Here is an 18,812-nt window from a genome sequence, read left to right as displayed (position 1 = left end):
AGGTATCTGAAAGGGCAAGTTTAATAGGAAGCCGCTACTGGGCTCTCAACCATGATAAAATGTTATTGCTGTTTCCCTGTAAATTGGCTGGGAACATATGATGCTCTCTGCATAAGAGCTCTGCGGCCGTTCACCAGATATACCGCTCGAGCCGTCAGAATGATGACGGGCTGTCAGTCCCCATAATAACTTGCCGCTGGACGCAGCGCGAGCAGCCACGTGTGCGCCTGCGTGCTGGCAACTTTACAATTGCTGAAACATCCTCTGAAAAAAAGCATCCCATGCCCCTCTCGCAGCTCTCATGCTTCCTCAAGAAGCATCGCTGTGTCACAGCTATTCCCCTTTAAAAGCCAAGAATCTCAAATGAGATGAGGAAGGGAGGGAGGGAGGCTGCCGATGCACCAACGGTGACAAATTAAAATCCGCCCAACATCTGCCCTACCCCAAGCCCAGGCTTTGAGGGCCCAAGGGCTGAGCTCCCTGGGCTGGTCGGCTCCTCCAGTTTGGCCAGAAAAGAAGCCAAACCTTCTACACCTCCCGGAGGGCCGAGTTCTGGAGGGGACGCTTCACAGACACAGAGTGGGGGGCCACAGGCCTAAGCATCAATTACGTGCAGTTTATCTCATGTGGAACGAATACTTACTGAGAACTTAGCATGGGTCATAAGGAATAAAAAGTAGACAGACACTGTCCCTGACCTAGAGCGGCCCACAATCAAATTTATGAGAAAAGCAGGTTGGCTGGGTGGTCTTGAGCAAGCCCGGTATTGTGCCTCATTTTCTCCTCTGGAAAATGGGGAAGTTAAACTAAAACATCTTTCTGTCCCCTTCTGGTCCCAAGCTAGGATCTTATGATAAGTATCATAATGAATTCAGTGAAAGAAATAGTTGAGCACCTACAAGGATCAAAGCCATATGGAAAACTAGTAAATAAGTATGCTCTATGGTCAAATGTGGCATTCACCTGTCTTATTATAGCTTTTGAAGTTAAAAAAAAAAAAATCACAACCTATTTTCTAGAAGTTACATCAAACTTCTATTTCAATTTTTTTTGGTGGCTTAAAACAGGCCCTGTATAAAACATTGATTTTTTAAATTAAGAAGCTCAAGTCAGTCATCTAAATTAACATGGTGTTTTTCCCAAAGAAATTCTCTTAAAAGGGGCAGCTAGATGACACAGTGGATAGAGCATCAGCCCCTGAAGTCGGGAAGATCTGAGTTCAAATCTGACCTCAGACATTTAATACTTCGTATCCATGTGACCTTGACAAGTCATTTAACCCCAATTATCTCAGAGGAAGGAAGGGAGGTTCTTAAAAACTGAAATTATGCATCACTATCTATTTGTAAAAGATGATCTTCATCAACATTACAGAGGCAGTGACTCTTAGAGGGATTTCAGATTACTCAAGGAACTTGAATTTAAAAATTTTTTAAACTTGACTTTTCTTTACACCCCCCATTATGGTTAATTCTGTTCATTGTTGTTCATTATTTCAAAAAGGCAGTGTTTAATTTTAGATTCTGCTTTGTGGTAACAACTAGGGACCCAAAATGGCAGGATACACTACGAGTAAGAGACAACTTCAGATTGCATTCTTGTGTTTTGATTTCTCATTTTTGATTGACATCATTTAAGCCGGATAATTGCATTAAAGACCTGGCACATGATACAGAAAAGGACAAGTGAGAGAAGAGATTTCCCAAACTATACTAATCAATATCAAAGTAAAAATAAATGTTCTTGAATAGTAAATGAACTGCGCAGTTCATTAGAAATGCACATTTAAGAGGAATGAGCAACTCTACTTTTAAATGTTGACATTAAAACTTCCAATAGAAATATATTCTTATTTTTATGAACAAAAAAGAGACAAAAACAACACATTTTCTCCAGAGTGTATAGAATATAAATGGAGCTAAAGCACCCTGATGCTGCACTACTTTGGGGGAATTTACTACTTGGGAATTTATGCTCGTTGATGCCAATTTTCTCTTTCACCTTGCAAAGCTCTATAAATCCTGCCTGCTATCTATACTCTATTAGAGAACAATTCTGTCATTTTAAAACACGTCTGTAAACCATGGAGAAAAGACAATAGTAGAAGCACTCATATTTTAGTGCTTCCAAACCACTGAGAATCTCCTAAAGAAAATGGGATGAAAGATCTCAACATTTTGAAAAATGAGCTTGTGAATTATGTTACCAGGCAGCAATTCATTAACAAGAGCCGAGGCACCGGCAGCGCGCACACTATTTTCAACAGTTAAATAACACAAGTGAGCTTCTTTCCTCTGTCCACAGATGGGCCACATGCATGAGAAGGAGTGAATGTGCTACATTTCGTTTTGAAAAGCCTTTCGGCTACCCTGCTAGCGTTTCTGCATTCAAATTTCCTCTCTCCATTGATTTTGTCACTGCATCAGCCTAATAGGGAAAAGGGATGAGTTGTGCCTTATAAAAACTGAAAACCTTCTGTCTTTCTAAGGGCTTTCTCCCTCCTGCTTTTGCCCACCCCACTCAGCAAGGTCAAGGTTTCTTACTTCCCCCACGATGGCTTCATTCTTTCAACCAATATTTATTTATTGAGCATCTACCACAAGAAATGCAATGGACTAGGTCTGCCAGGACAAAAATTAAACATGGTGAGAAACCCAAGTATCTAGGGGAAATAATCAATACCTGTGATACAAAGGGCATAAAGATGGTAGATCCAGGTACATATCTCTAGACATATGTATGCATAATATCTCATATTCATCTGTCCCTTTGGGGCCCACCCAGAGTGTTGCTACAGTACAGTACATTATCTTGTATAATTCATATCCCTGATAATCCTGGGAGAGAGCCAGCCTAAGGATTAATATTCCTTTCTTCCCTATAAGGAGGTGCATGGGTCACCAAAGATGAAGAATCTGGTCAAAGCCACAAACAGAGGGCCCAAGGCTAGACCTGGCCCTTTCTAATTTCAAGTCCTTGGGATTCTTCTTGCAGAGTTTCTCTTCTCAGCCTTGGGGACTCTTTTACCCACCTGGGCCTTTCTTCTCAGTCTTGGATCATCTTCCATCTCTTTGGTTTGTGGCCCCGGACCTCAGGCCAAGACTCTCCCCTTGTTTCTCTCCTCTCTCCTAAGAAAATCTAATTTACTCACAGTCTGTCAAGTGCTGTTTCTAGGCAAACGGCTGCCAAATCTACTTATCCAGATGTAGCATCTTTGCTGAACTCTAATCCCAAACACCAACTGCAAGATGGATTTATCTACCCAGAGAGCCAAAACACATCCAATCATGATTTCTTCCCCTAATCCGGATCTACTTCCAGGTTTCTAGGGCACTATCCTATTCCTAATTACCAAGTTTAGAACATTCCTCTCACACCCCTTTCCACTGTACCCCCAAACACAACCCATCGTCAGGCAAGTCTAAACAATTATCCTCATCGTTCACCATCCATTCCCTGTCATGCTGGTTCAGACTCCTTGAGTCTCCTAATTGATCTTCCAGGGTCACCCTTTCCAATCTGCACTCCACACAGCTGCCAAAATAGCTTCCTAAAACCCAAAGCTATCCGTGGGGCTACCCAGTTGCCCCTCAACCTAAGTTAAAGTTGGCCTGACTCTAACTTTTTGGGTAAGCCCTGACTTGACGTATTGGAAGCCAAGAAGAAAGCAGAAAGGGAAAGAAATGGAGCAAACTTGAAGACAGAAGAAAGAAAAGACACTTATTGCAGAAGGAGTCTGAGACAAAAGATAAAAATATCGAAAGAGATATAAGACATAAGATGCTGATATAAAACATCATTTAGAGGTGATTCAAAGTAACAGGTAGAGCCTATGGTTGTTTTTCTGGGAACCTCACTGACTGCAGTGTTCTGCTAAAGGCGGACTCCCATATACATATCGCTACTCTCTCAAAAAACCATAACCTCATGTTCTTCAACTTACTCATTTCCCATGGGCTACAATCCACCTTAGACAAACACCAACATCTTATCCTTGACTGTGACTTCACCCATATGTGCAACATCTTCCATATTAATGAATTCTGGAATCTCCTTATCTGAACCCAATTTTTTGGCATTGCACCTCTCCCCCAGACTGTTCTTTCACCCCATAGCTCCAACCCCTCAGCCCTGCAGTTCTTTCCTAGGTCATCCCCTCACACTCTTTCCCTCTCCCCATTAGGACCTTTTGGAGAACCATCTCATTCTCTTGAGCCCCTCTTCCCCTTATCATTCTGCCTATCATACCCTAGGAAAAGCCATGTGGCTCAGTGAATGGAACCCTGGGCCTCAGAAACTTACTGTGTTTCCTGAGTCATTTAACTTATCCTTTGGTTGTTTGTCCTTTGTACTTGAAAAGTAGAGGGAGTCCCCTCTAGTGCCATTCCTAGCAAATAAAGGGAACATTTTCAAAGATTAGCCCTGTTGGTCTTTACCACCTTCTCTTGTTTGAGAGGAAGATGAGAAAGGTAAAGACAGGTTTTATATCTATTTTGCTGGGCACCATGCTGGTTTAAAAACCTGTTTAACTGGGAAGTTACTGAATAAAACAGAAAGCCCTCTCATTTGAAGAACTGACTCTGCAACTACTCAATGACCCTCCTGCGATCTGCACTTTGAGAGGCAAAGCCCCAGAGCAGAGCCTGGCATTTCCCTAGTTTAAGGGAATTGCTTGCTACTGAAAGAACATAAGGCTTCCACAGTACCTGACCAAAGGTGGCTACGTGCCACTGCAATGTCTCAAGAATAACAGGGATGAAACACCTCCAGGCTGGCCAGCTGTAAGGACAGAAGGAAAGTAGATACCAAGATTGGCTCAGCAGGGAATGCATCAACCAGCTTGTTCTATAAGGTGGCCAAGGATGTCAGGTCTGCGACTGTCCAGGGTCATTAAGATGCCTTGAGCACACGAGTTTTCCTTTCAACGTGTGTTCTTGCTAGTGTTTTGTAAATATGTGTCCCCTCTTTCCCACACACTAAGCATACTGGTAGAAGAGTTTAACATAAGACTATTATATTTTGATTATTTCTGCTTTTATCTTCTACTGAGTAAATGTTATCATTATTCATGCTCTTGTCTTCCACAAAGTACAGTGATACCTCAATTTCCACAGGGGTAACGGTCCTAGAAAATGGCATGAAAATCAAAAGCACGACCTAAAATATTAAACTTATGGAAAATAGAGTATTAGGTTCCTGTGATCACAAAAAATGGTAATCTTTTGCTAGAAATTGCTGAAAATGTACTTTTCTGCATATAATTCTTTATAACAAAGCATCCATTCCAATAATGTGCACCTTTCTTTAGACAGTAAACCTAGGATAATACATAAAACACAAGAGAAAATAGGAACCCCAGATAGGAAGGGCAAAGGCAGCAATGTCAGAAGAATCCCCAAGGACAAACTGCCATCTCTAATCTCCCTTCGGACTCACTGTCTGCACTGCCCCTGATGAAAAAGACGTGCCTCCCAGAGAGTCGCTGGCCCCTATCTGAGGTTGGAACTCCCCCCAGAGCAGCTGGGCTCAGTCAGGTCCAGCAGGCAGGACCCAGTCGCACCGGTGGGAGGGTAGTCTGGGGGAGCGGCCCGGGAGGCCGAGGCCTGTCCATGAGCATCACAGAGAGCAGAGGTATCTGCTTTCTCATTTGCTCACAAAGTTAGCTACTTTTTTTATTTTTCTTTCAGTTTCTTCATGTACTTGACAAGTTACTTTAGCACTTTCTGGAAAGGATTCATGAACATTTTTACCAATACTTTCCCCTTTTTGCAGCTATAAATGCTGCATTATGCCTCTTATTTTTTTCTGTACTGTGCAGAGTTATGAATGTGCTGTGCGATATTGCCGATGTGAAAGCGAAAATTAGGCTACTAAAAATCACAAGAAGGCTTTAAGTTGCAAAAGTTAAACATGTGAATGTCAAGGAGGGACTGCAAGCATTAAAATTAGTTGCGCCCTCTACTAAGAAAATACTATAATTATTCCTTTTTCTGCCATATCCTTTAGTAAATGTTTTGTGTTTAATGGTATCATGTTGATTAATTTTGTTTAAATGTGAAACACACTGATGGGGATTGAGGAACTACAGAGTTAAAAACAGTTTATTCCTCCTCATCCCAAGGTTGCTTCCCCAAATCCTAAGAAAGCAATTGAATGGCATACCCTATTGAGAAGCCCAGATCTGCCAGCTTCAGTTCAAGCTGGGGGAACAAGTAAGTTCAGAAAACTATAGAAGGAAGTCCATGACACACCTGTATCACCAGCTTAGCATATAATAGGACTATAAAAAATGTCGGTGAATTTAATTGGATTAGAACTTCTAGAACTCTATTAAAAACTCAGCTTTTTTCAGTCAATAGCAAATTATTACCTAGCTAGTCTGAATAGCAAAAAGTATTGAAGGAGTGCCACATTATAATAAGAGCCATTATTCTGCAGGATGAATAGCTTCTGGAGTCAGAATGCTCAAAGTAAATGGTAGGAAATGGAATGGACTGGATTGCCATGGAGGGAAAATTTACCAGCCTATAGTCTTGTTACATCCCTAATTTACAAACCCTTTTTTTTTTTATCCCCAAACACTGAACTATGTTAAAATATGCACCAAGTCACTCATCCTGTTGTCAACACTAATTAATTTTGTATGCATTTTGGTCCCAGAAATTTCCATCTCCCTTTTATTTGTTAACTGTGATAGCGCAAGACATGAAAATAAGTTGTAGGCAAGTAGTTTTTCAATTATGCTAAGTGACCCATAGACTAAAACTGACCATAATACAGATACACCACGTTGAATTACAATTGGTTTTAACAATAGCTACATCAGAGACTAGCCATTTTATTAAAGCTTAATACAGATATGCTTCACCATCTTACAGACATTCAATTTTAAAATGTAAATGGTACAGGATATTGATAAACCAATTAGCACTGATGCAAAGCAAATTCCTCTTTTATCTCAATTACAACATGACAACTTAATAGGTCAAGATAGTCCAACATCTGAGACAAGGGCAATTCAATAAAGCAACAGCATCTTGATATGGTAATTAAGAGGAAATGTGAATCCATTACTGTGTTGTTGTTGTTTTAAAGTAAGTGCTTTTTGCTGTTTTGTAGCTTTTATCAAAAACTGAATGGTATGTTATAGTATTCTAGTTTTATTGAATGTGTTTAATATTTTAGTTAGGGGTGATTTGGGGAGTGTATCTGAAACATGGCTTCTTAACCTTTTTATGTCATGGACCTTTTTTGGCAACATGGTAAAGCCTATGAACCTCTTAGGATAACATTTACACAAAATAAAAACATGTGGGATTACAAAAGAATCCAAATATACTAAAATAAAGTTATAAAAATATTTATTAAAACCAAGTTCAGGATTCCAAGTTAAGAACCCTTAATCTAAAGCATCAAATAATGCATGAATTATTCAACAAAAAACTAATTTATTGGGAGGCTAGATAAGTAGAGTAAAAGAAAAAGAGAACAAAAATGAAATGAGAACGAGTATGATCAGAGAAAGGGAAAGGAAGACAGGGAGAAAAAGAGGAGAGGAAAGAAACAGAGAGAAAGGAAGGCATGTACTCATGCCTTCAGAAAATTGAACATGTGTTTAATTGAACATACATTAATTATATTGCTTTATGTAATTGTTTAATGATCTGTCATATGAAGAGTTTCAAATTAAAAGATTGTTGATTCACAAGCCTAATTAAGAACTTATCCCTTCCACTGGGTCTAGAATCAGGAGGACTTGAGTTCAAATCCAACCTTAAACACTTACTAGCTGTGTGATCCTGGGAAAGTGACTTAAATATTCCCTGTCTCAGTTTTCTCAAATGAAAAAGTAGAGATAATAATAGCAAAATAGGGATAATAACCTCCTTCACAGAGTTATTGTAGGATCAAAGTAAAAGCACTTAGCACAATGCCTGGTACACAGTAGGTACTTAACAAATGCTTTTTTTTGGAGGGGGGTGGAGACATCTAAATGGAACAGTGGATATAGTACCAGCCCTTAAGTCAAGAGGACCTGAGTTCAAATCCAGACAGAACTATGCGGAGAAGAGAACCACCACCAACAATTACTGGGAGGACTACATTCAAATAAATAAAATAATCACCTGGGACTTTTGCACACAACCTACACAGCACACCAACCCTTCCATTCATGCAAATTTAACTCTCTATTGTCAAGGTACATGTCAATTTTACAGGAATGTAACTTAACACTTGCTAGCTATGTGACTCTGGGCAAGTCACTTAACCCCATTTGCCTTGCAAAACAATCAAAAAACAAACAAACAAAAAAATACATGCTTTTTTTCCTTCCTTTTAATAGAAAAAAGAAAATTTGTGACCCAATTTAAGTAAAATATTGGATAATCTATGTAAAACAACAAAGCCATTTACATAATAACATCCAGATATATGTGTGAATACATTTTAATAAGTAAAAGAAATGTTGGGTTCTGACTGCAAGGGTGAAAAACTAGCCAACTGTAAGAGGTTATGGCTATAAAATATATCTCTTGGACTGAACTCTAATTTATGTGGAAAACAGAACCACCAGCAACATTTCTTGGGAGGACTAAATTCAAGGTAAATAAAATAATCATCGGGACTTTTACATATGACCTGCACTACACACTAATCCTACCATTCATGCAAATTTAGTTCCCTATTGCCAAGCTACATGTCACTTATGCAGGGATTGTAACCCCTACTTCAACATGATACAAGAAATGGGAACATCACAACAACAACAAAAAAGATAATTAACTTTAAATGCAAAAAATGCCATGGTACTTTGTGACTCTTACAAAGAAAACTTGTCTAAGGTCCAACCTCTGGCTAAACAGGCACGGTCAAGGATATTCCAATATTCCAAGCAACTGCAAATTTTTTTGCGGGAGAAACTCCTACTACTCTGTAGTATTATTCTCCCCCCACCGACAGACACAGCTCCTAACAACATACAGCCACAGACCTGATTCCAAGATTCATCGCTTCCGCAGTCCCGATCATGCTGATGGCCAACAGCATGTTGTTGCATATTTTTGCTGCCTGAAAAGGAAGTAGATGGTCAGCATGGAGGGGCCACGGGATGGCTTCAGAGGAGCTTTGTCTGCACCCGAGGGGAAACCTTCACCTTGTGATTCCCGCAAGGGTGTGACTCTCACCGGGAGTCAGGCAAATGTCCTGGGGTTTGGCCTTTGGGTCAACATTAGGGGACCACACAGAGGGCGAGTCTTTCCTCTGAACATAATTTGTAGGTGAAGCCGACCTGCGCACTGAGCAAACCGAATGGCAGCATGCCGACATCTTGGTCCCTCGGCAGCCCGACCTCAGTGGCTGAGGGGAGCCCCCAGCTGAGACAAGGGCACCCGATACAAAGACCAATTGAGGTCAGTGGGGATCTGGACTGAGGAGGCCCCACGAGTCCAGCCGGTGACACCGGGCACCGAGAGGCCAGAGGAGAATGCCAGGGAGTGGCAGGGGCAGAGCCTGGGGGATGAAACCCTTCTCTCGGGGGGCATGCAGTAGGATGGTCGCTGCAGGACCCCTGGAGAAAGGCAGGACACGACAAAGTCATGGAGGAACTGGAAGGTGAGGAAAAGTCTGGAGGAAATAGGAAGTAATAGAAGATGAAGGAGAGGGGAGTGGGTGGTGTCCAGGCAGCCAGCCGGGCTGGTGGGACAGCTGGGATCAGGGGGGGCAGCAGGGGCTCTGTGAGCCTCCACCAAGCGCCTTCCTGCTCCCCTCAAGAACCAGGCCAGCACTGAGGCCTAGCAAGGACACAGCTCTGATCCCCACAGAGCCCCATTCTGCTAAAGGCTGGGGCAAGGGGCAATTGCAAGGGGCCCAAAGGATCAGACAGAATGAGGGCCCAGGGCTTGCCTTGGAGAGACGGCCTGTCAGAGGAGAATTAGATGGAAGGAGGAAGCAGCTGGAGAGAAAGACCTGATGCTCAGGGGAGAGAGAAAGGCAGAAGTAACTGAAAGCCTCTGGCACTGAGATGGCGGCAATGTGAGCCAAGCTTTCAGGTCTATTTATAAAATGGCGGGGACTCTGTCATATCATTAGCAGACCCCATCATGGCTCCGCTCCTGTTTCCTCTTTAGGTTTCCCCAGTGGTCTTCACCTGAAGCCATGCTCTGCATTTACTTTTCTGTGATTGTGTTTATACCCCACCCATCCTCCAGGAGAACACCCGTTTCCTGTGGGAGCAGGAATGTGTTTTACCCTTGTAGTGATAGTCTCAGGCCTCACATAGGGCCTGGCCCACAGGAGACACCCAGAAAATGCTTTCTGATGAACTGAATATATTCATTCAAGAAAACCCGAATCAAGTATGAAGAAAAGGGAATTAAATGAATGTGAAAACATAGAGAAGGAAGAGAAAAGGGAAGCTGAGCTCACAGTATCTCCCCGTGCTCCCTTACCTGTCCAGTTCCCACCCCTCCACAATACACCACGTTGGATCCCATGCATTCCAGTAATTCTCTGGCAGCAGCAAACTCTCGCTCCAGTCCTCCCACCATGAACGTCAGGTTCCCAGCTCGAGCAGCTCCCACGCCTGGAAAGAAAGATGTGGAGGGGAGAATAAATGCAGGGAACATTCGGAGAGGATTTAAAAACATAAATTTAGAATTTTAAGACATAAAATTCAAGCTAAAACATCACGGACACAAACCGTGTCCACAGCAAGCATGTTCTGCAATCCTTCCCATGATTCCATCTTGTCCAACACTGAAACACTGCTCTGGTAGGCACTGTACTACGTGTGACCCGAGGCTCCCTCTGAAGAACCCAAACTCTCGGGGGCTCTAAGAGCAATGGGAGGTCTCATGGATGCATAAACAGGGTCAGTGATGACGGGCCCAAGCTCATAGCTAATCTGATAAAGAGTGGTTGGGTAAAAAGGAGGAGATAGGGACAGAATGTCCAAGGACAGTGCTCTGCAGGATCCAAAGGCAGGCCTCCAGAGGCAGAAGAAGTCCTCAATGGAGGATCCCTGAAAACACCTAAGAATAATACAGGATAAGGAGACAGGGGGAGTATTATTCTCACAGGGAGAGTGACTCTCCATCTTGAAGAACTACTTTATATATGGAACCATATGTAAAATCATAAAGCCACAAGAAAGCCCCCAAAAAAACAAGGTGGAGGTGTTCCATTGTGCAGAACTCATGGATAATCTAGAATTTAGGGCCAGTCCCACTTCAGTATTTTGCTGCAAGACGTTTGACAGCTTTATGAGTTGATGTGACCCAATATTTAATCAGCCCCTGGCCAACGGCCTTCCAGTGATGAGCCGCTTTACTCCAAGCCGGTCCTCTTAGCCACCCCCAGTCCCCCACACAGAGTCTTAGTCTCCTCATCTCAGTTAAATGAGACAACTGGAAGAAATGATCTGCAGAGTCCCTTCAAGCTCTAATCTTGCAATCTGAGTGCTTAGTCCAGTGGGCACATTTTTATCTCAGTAGCACCTGGCAGCCTTTGAAAAGTGGGGATCCCCTCTGCAGCATTAAGATTTGGGGGAAAGGGCTCCATTTGCACTAGAATATTCACAATGACTGAATCATAGCTTTTCTAAAGACTTAAGTCTAAAAAGAGTATGACAGAAATGGACACCCACTTCCTGTTCTAAGTATTAATTCTATACTCATTGATCCATTATCTCCAAGCAACATCTAGTTATATTAAAGGTTCAAGTGGAAGGAGAGCCACCTCAAGACTATTTAAACCCACCGATTTGGAGAATGATAATATCTCTCCCTTTTCTTGCTTAGGATGTCCTCCCTCTTTAACTCTGTGTCTGACAATCTTTTTCTTCCATCAAGATTCAGCTTAGCTATCATCTACCATTCTACCATTTTCTTCTTCCCCAGTGCTTGTTCTCTCAAATTTTCTTATATTTGCTTATCTGTTTGCATGGTGCATTCTCATTTGATAATTTTAAGCTCCTTGAGGGCAGAAACTGATATCTGTTTTTGTCTTTATATTCCCCAGGTCTAGCACAGTGCTTTGTACATAGTAGGTGTTAAATTATTATTTGCTGAATTTTCCCTAACTAGTGCATCCTGATGTCTGTTTTCTGTGTTTAGATTTTCTCATTTTAAAAAAAGTATATATTTGCCAGCAAAGGCATTAAATGAAAATTTCAGATAGTAAGATTCTATTTGGAGGTCTTCTTCAGAGACTGATTATTTCAATGGACACTCTGCAATATCATAGTTTGGCCAATGCACTGGTACCAAGAGATAAGCAGGCATAAGAACTATAAATGAATTCTCCTATTCGTCTGGATCTTCTTAAAAGATTCTGCTGAAACAATATCATATGAGGATCAATCCTGATAGAAGTGGCTATCTTCTGCAAGGAGAGGATCCAATTCAATTCCAACTAATCAGTGATGATGAGCTCCACCCAGCAAAAGAACACTGGGAAATGAGTGTGGACCACAACATAGCATTTCCACTCTTTCTGTTGTTTGCTTGCATTTTTGTTTTTCTTCCTAGGTTATTTTTACCTTTCGAAATCCGATTTTTCTTGTGCAACAAGTTAACTGCATAAATAAATATATACACACAAAAAAAGACTCTGTTGAGTAAGCATAAAATTTTAGGCTAAAATTAATTTAAAAAATTTTTAGCTGTGGCTCTTTCTCTTCTGTATTGGTATGGGGATGGTGCTCAAGAAAGGGGCTTGATGATCTATCTACTTCATGGGGTAGCAGTACTTTGGTGAAATCACCATGAGTCCATAGTCTTGTCTTTGGCTTAAACATTCAGAAACTTAATTTTATCAGTTTAATCAGACTCAATTAAAAATGAGTAATACAAATAATATTATAATCTAAAATATTAAACTATTAATTTACAATGGAAGCTCTACCTGGCATAAGAATCAGGATGATTCTTATAGGTACTTTCTCCTAGGGGGTAGATACAATCAGGAAATAAAGTTATAAAAATTACAATGTTGCTCGAGGAGAACCCAGTCAGAACCAACTGAGCTGATGTTCTCAAGAAGAAATCCCAACATCCTAAGACTAAGTTTAATGAATTAATTTTCTCTGCTCCAAGAGGAACTGACATTAATCACCTAGAGTCAGAGGACCTTCTTCCTTGGACAGTGTGTGTTAGTATTGGCAAATTTTTACTATCCAAGTTTCCTTTGTCAAAATTCTTTAACAGCCATCAAAAAATGTCAGCCAGAGTAACATTTCCTGTTAGGAAACATGATGTAAATTAGAATTTATTTCCATTCTTTCCAAGGGGGCATCTTAGTCTTCTAGCAACATATTCATAAACTCTAGGTCACTTCTGAAGCTGACTATTCAGATCCAAGGTATTAACACTAGAATTATAGTGCTGAACTTGGAGTTAGGAAGAATCCGGTTCAAATCCTGCTTCAAACACTTACTAGCTATGTGACCTCTCTCAGACTCAATTTTATCATCGATAAAATGAGGTTAGCAAGTTTGCCTACCTCATGGGGTTGTTATGAAGATAAATATAGTAATAATGTAAAGAACTTTGTAAACCTTATACTACTCTGTAAATACTGGATGTTATTATTTTGTTGTTTCTTATTAGTTCCCATTTCAGAAGATGGCATTGTTTAAGTGTGTCCTAGTACTTAAGAGTATACTCTTTAAAACTCACAGATTCTGCACTGATCACAAAGAAATACCATTCCACATGGTAGAGTCTCAGGGCCTCCAAAAATTAGGCTCGTACTGAAATAGATTTGATCCAACTAAGAACCTTATTAACTATAAAACAGGCCAGACACATTATCAGGGTTGTTTTCAGAGAGGAATGGAAAAGTCATTCTTCATTGATACTGAAAATATCAGCTCACAATTTTCACGTCAAATCCTGTTGTCCAAGACAAGGATACTATGTGGATGAGCTATTAGCCAATGTCTTATATTTACACTTCATTTTACACTAGAGCTGGGAATGAAAACACCATAAGACTCTGGAACATGTATAAAACCAGAGCCCATTAGAAGAGACAGCTGCAAGTAATGGCCTACTTTTGAACTTAATTTATTCACCCAAACCCACTATCTTTATTCTTAAAAAGCCCAAGTGAGAGGAACCATATTTCATTCAAATTGTGAACTACTTCACTACTGCAAAGTCAAACAACCTATGGGGGTTCATACTATTTTTAACCAATTAGGTACCGGCACTGTAAGAAGTCAGCATTATGTTAACCAAAGTAAATTGGAAAAATGAGATCACCTCTGGAAGCTTGAAAGGACACACACAGCCCCGGAACCACGACTATCCTTCAGAGCACATTCTTTGGAAGCGATTTTGTACGGAAGTCCCAGGTTCAGAGGATGGCTTTAATTGTGACCTATGCCCACTGTTCATTCAATCAAGCGGAAGTACAAGTGACTGTTACCATGCTGGCTTCAGATATATTTCCCAGCATGATGTCCTCCAACATCAAGAACTGTTTTTATTCAACACCCATACTCAGCCTTATCACTGATCCAGTGATCTGACCTACAGCAAATTAAATAACAATTTCAGTCAAAGCTCACAAACAAAACCCAGAACTATCAATCATAGGTCAATAGCTTTGTAGCTACATTACAGGCTGCTAAATAGCTTCAGAGAGTCATTTATTAGAGAAAAATTAATGATGACAATAGTCCTCAGCTGGTTAAGCTTTTGACAGCTGCACTTTCTCACTTGTTCAAACACTTATTTCATGTAAAAAATAAATTTGAAAAAAATAAATGCAAAAGAACAATCCACTTTATTACACATGCTTAGAGAGTTCTGTTCAATTCTTTCCTCCATCCAACATTTGAATCCCTAGGCCGTGAGTGTGTGTGTGTGTTTAATTATTTACAACCTCTTGAGAATATATGCCAAAATGTAGATTCTGCCCCAAATGAGAATTTGGTAATCCCAGGAGCCAAATCCAAAAGAGAGTTCCAATACGGCAATAATATAGCATACAGTTATGTGTCATATTAGAGTATAACTTATCATTCATTATAATTTGTAATGATTATAATTAAATTTGTGATCATTATCTCATTTGATCTTCACATCAACCTTATGAGGCAAACAATAACAAGTTGGATTCTGCCATTGTTTTGAGCTAAAGTAGCTAAGATTTAGAAAGCTAAATGAGCAGCAGGAGCGCTAGGATCGGGGTAAAATGTAGATGGTATAGTACAATAATGGTGTATAGACTAGGCCTTCCCAAGACATCACCCCACTCCTGTACCATTCACCCAATGGAATTCCATAGCCAGGGCAGAACTAAAGCTCGTAACTCTGGTCCTCCAGTATGTGACTTTTTTAAAGTAACTCTTCCCTTAAATCTACTTCATACTATGACAACCTAGGGGCAATAGCTGCTAGAATTCTACTTTTTGCTATTTAAAATAGCTGCAATTCAACAAATTAAACATTCATCATACACTTACTATACACAGACAAACATTTGTTATTTGCTTATTATGTGCCAAGCATCCTAGTAATTCTGGGATTATAAAGATAAGCAAAAAGAAAGACATTACCTGCCCTTAAGGAGCTTACATTCTAAGGGAGAACGCATAAAAGGATACTAATAGCAAGGGGCAGGGTGGAAAAGGCATGTGGAGAGTCATGGTCTCAGTCAAGATCAGAATGGACACAGTTGACATGGAGACTTCCTTTAATGGAGGTTCCAGGGGATTCACCAATCAAGGAGAAAGAGGCCACAGGGTGAAGTTACCTGCCTTCCTACTAGGCAGCTTCAAAGACATCACTCATCTTGCCTTCACACAAAATCCCTTTGTCTGATTGTTTCTGTCCAAGACCAGGCTTTTCTTAATTTTCGCTGATTTCTATTTTCTTCTCTTTTTTTCTGGGCCATCACCTTACTCTCTCTTCCCTTCCTTCTCTGTACTCCTTGGCGAATCTGTCCACATCTGCACTATTCTTTACATGTTAATCTCGTGCCCTTGTCCTAGCCCCCAAAGTTAGCTAGCTTCCACCAGCTTTCTCCTTCGATTTTATTTCTCTGATACCTTACAAATGTATTCTCTCATCTCAGCCAGGTAAACATTCTATTCCTCCCTCACAGGTTAGCCACCCCAATCTCCAGACCTGTTATTCCAACCATTCTTGTCTCTCCTGAAGTTCCCATGGAGCCCTTCCCCTCCCCCTTTTAGCTGAGATACCTGCATCATGCTTTACAAAAACTCAGGCTACTCACCAAGAGCTCTGCCTTTCTTCCCTCCTCTTCATCTCTCTCGCTACCTTTTTTTTCCACTTCCAGATGAAGAGGTAGCCCTTCTCCTTCCCAAAGACAGCCCCTCAATCCCACATGATCCCTTCACCTTCCATCTTCCCCAGATATCCCCCCCTCTTGTCTTCAGTCTCTCCCTGTGCTGTGGCTGCTTCCCTGCTGCCTACAAACATGCCCTCTCTGGCCCCATCCTTTAAAACAAACTGGCCAAGAACCACTCGTCGGGCCATTGTCACCTGCGCTCGCTTCCCTCGGTCTCTCCTGCCCCATGTGTCCGGGCTTCTTGAGAAAGGTGCCCACCTACCAAGGGGTTTCCGTCTCCTCTCACTCCTCAGTTCTCCATACTGTGGCTCCCTCCCTCTCCCCTGCCGTAGGAAGCACTGATTGAGCACACAAGGGGAAATGTCTGGTAGCAGATTGAACATTCCCAGGAGAAATCCGGCAACTGGCAGGCCACAGGCACTTATTAAGCACCTGCCCCATGCCCTTGTGCTTAGCACAGTTCATGGCATCAAACACAAAAGTGAAACCGTCCTTGCCTTCAGGGAGGTTACCTTCTCATAAGGGAGACATGTAAGAACAGACATTGCAGATGGCGCCCAGATGGGCTCCAAGTCAGAACTGCTCCACGGGCAGCTGGGTTTGCACACAAGGTGGTGTTGGATCTAAATCTTGAAGGAAATCGGAGACTTGGGGAGATGGAATTGGTTCCGTTAACTGCATGATGCACACAAAATTCAGAACTTATTCAAGTGGCCTCCTTCGATATCAATCTGAGCTATCTTCCACTCTTCAGTAACAATCCCCTACTGGGGTCTGATGAGCTGAGTGTAAATATGGGGCAGTGGGATAACCCAGACAAAGAAGTACGAGAATGAGCCATGAACAAAAGGGTGAAGAAGCTGGTGTACACTCTGCAAAATCTAGGAGCCTCTGGTGTAAGGAAGAAAGGGTAATTGACTAGTAGTAAAGATACCCAGGTTCCAGTCCTAGTTCTAAGAACTATGAGACTTTAAACAAAACCTTAAACTTTTCTGGGCCTAATTTCTCATCTGGAAAAAATAAATGAGTTGGATTCCATAATGCCTAAAAGTTCTGTCTAATCTTAGAATTCTGTGGTAATTTGAGGTGCTAAAACTTTAAAAACATAAATATACAAATATATATATATATATATATATATATATATTTTACTGCCAAAAATATCTCACACTATTGGTTCATAAACGTAGTAGTCTTTTGAAAATATGAGGTTGGTGAAACTGAACTGCTCTAATCATTTTGGAAAGGAATATGTAATAATGCCTAAACTGTTGTATATGTATAACCTTTGACCCAGCAGTACCACTATTAGGTCTGTTTCCTGAGATGATCAGGGAAAAAGAAAAAGAACCTCCATGTTCCAAAAGGCTTAGAGCAGTTCTCCTAGTGGTGGCAAAGACCTGGAAAGGGAGGGAATGCCCATCAACTAGGCACATGATTGTGATGAAATCCTGTTCTGTAAGAAATGATGAGCAGGTGGGTTTTAGAAAAACATGGAAAGACTTGCGTGAAATAACACAGAATGAAATGAGCAGAACCAAGAAAAGTTGGATACAATAACAGTAATATTGTTTGAAGAGTAACTGTGAAGGGGCAACTAGGTAGTGCAGTGGATAGAGCACCAGCCCTGAAGTCAGGAGGGCCTGAGTTCAAATCTAGCCTCAGACACTTAACACTACCTGGCTGTGTGACCCTGGGCAAACTTAACCCCAATTGACTCAGCAAAAAAAAAAAAAGGCAACTTCAAAGGTCTAAGCTATTCTGAGTAATATGAACATTCAAATCAGCCATGAAAATCTTATGAAGGAAGATGCTAAACATCTCCAGAGAAAGAATTATAGGTATTATGTTTCCTTATATAAATATATATATATATATATTTGTATATATTTACACATTATATTTATGTAAGTATATATATATATATATATATATATATATATATATATATGTCAAATGTTGGCCTTTTCTAGTGTGGGGTGACAGTGGGAGAGACACCTCAGAACTCCAAATGAAACCTAAATATTATGCTTTAAAAAAATAAAAGGTCGATAGGTACACTTTTGATAAAAGAAATGTTTTATTTTCTTCTGTCTAAATTCTCTATGATCAATACGTGATTTTTTATTTCTTATCTAATCCTCCTAAGTGACAGTAACATTACATCCCTTTCCCTTGCTCCAATCTATGACCCTTTTCAATTTTATCATGAATACAGATCAGAATGGTGAATCTATAAGACACTCTTGATATGCTGCTTTGTCTCCAAGAAGCTGGATACTAACAGACAAACATTCCAAGGCTCACATTTGCTTCTAAAGTGCTGGGGCAGCATGCAGGACCTTCCCAAGGGGCAGCCCCGAGTATTGCTGTCCTCAGACCCAGCACCCCTGGCTGTGGATGAGACAGTGTGAAATGAACCCTTCCCTCTGCCCCCTTTACCTACAGCCTCTCTCACCAGACCCATCAGAACCCCAGCCCCTAGGCGGGAT

The 18,812-nt window shown here is 41.0% G+C and overlaps 1 protein-coding gene across 1 annotated transcript in view; it reads right to left on the bottom strand.

Moving 5' to 3' along the window:
* HIBADH (3-hydroxyisobutyrate dehydrogenase) overlaps nt 1-18,812 on the bottom strand; it is a 145,846-nt gene that overhangs the window by 12,685 nt on the left and 114,349 nt on the right. The window contains exons 5-6 of the mRNA XM_031940524.1: nt 10,449-10,582; nt 8,993-9,069 (exon numbers count right to left, since the gene is read on the bottom strand). Coding sequence (XP_031796384.1) covers nt 8,993-9,069; nt 10,449-10,582 — 211 coding nt within the window. The remainder of the gene's footprint in view (nt 1-8,992; nt 9,070-10,448; nt 10,583-18,812) is intronic.

Source organism: Sarcophilus harrisii, chromosome 5, assembly GCF_902635505.1.
Source record: "Sarcophilus harrisii chromosome 5, mSarHar1.11, whole genome shotgun sequence".
Lineage (NCBI taxonomy): Eukaryota > Metazoa > Chordata > Mammalia > Dasyuromorphia > Dasyuridae > Sarcophilus > Sarcophilus harrisii.
The sequence above is the reverse complement of the archived record's forward strand: the minus strand, read 5'-3'. Positions and strand labels throughout refer to the sequence as shown.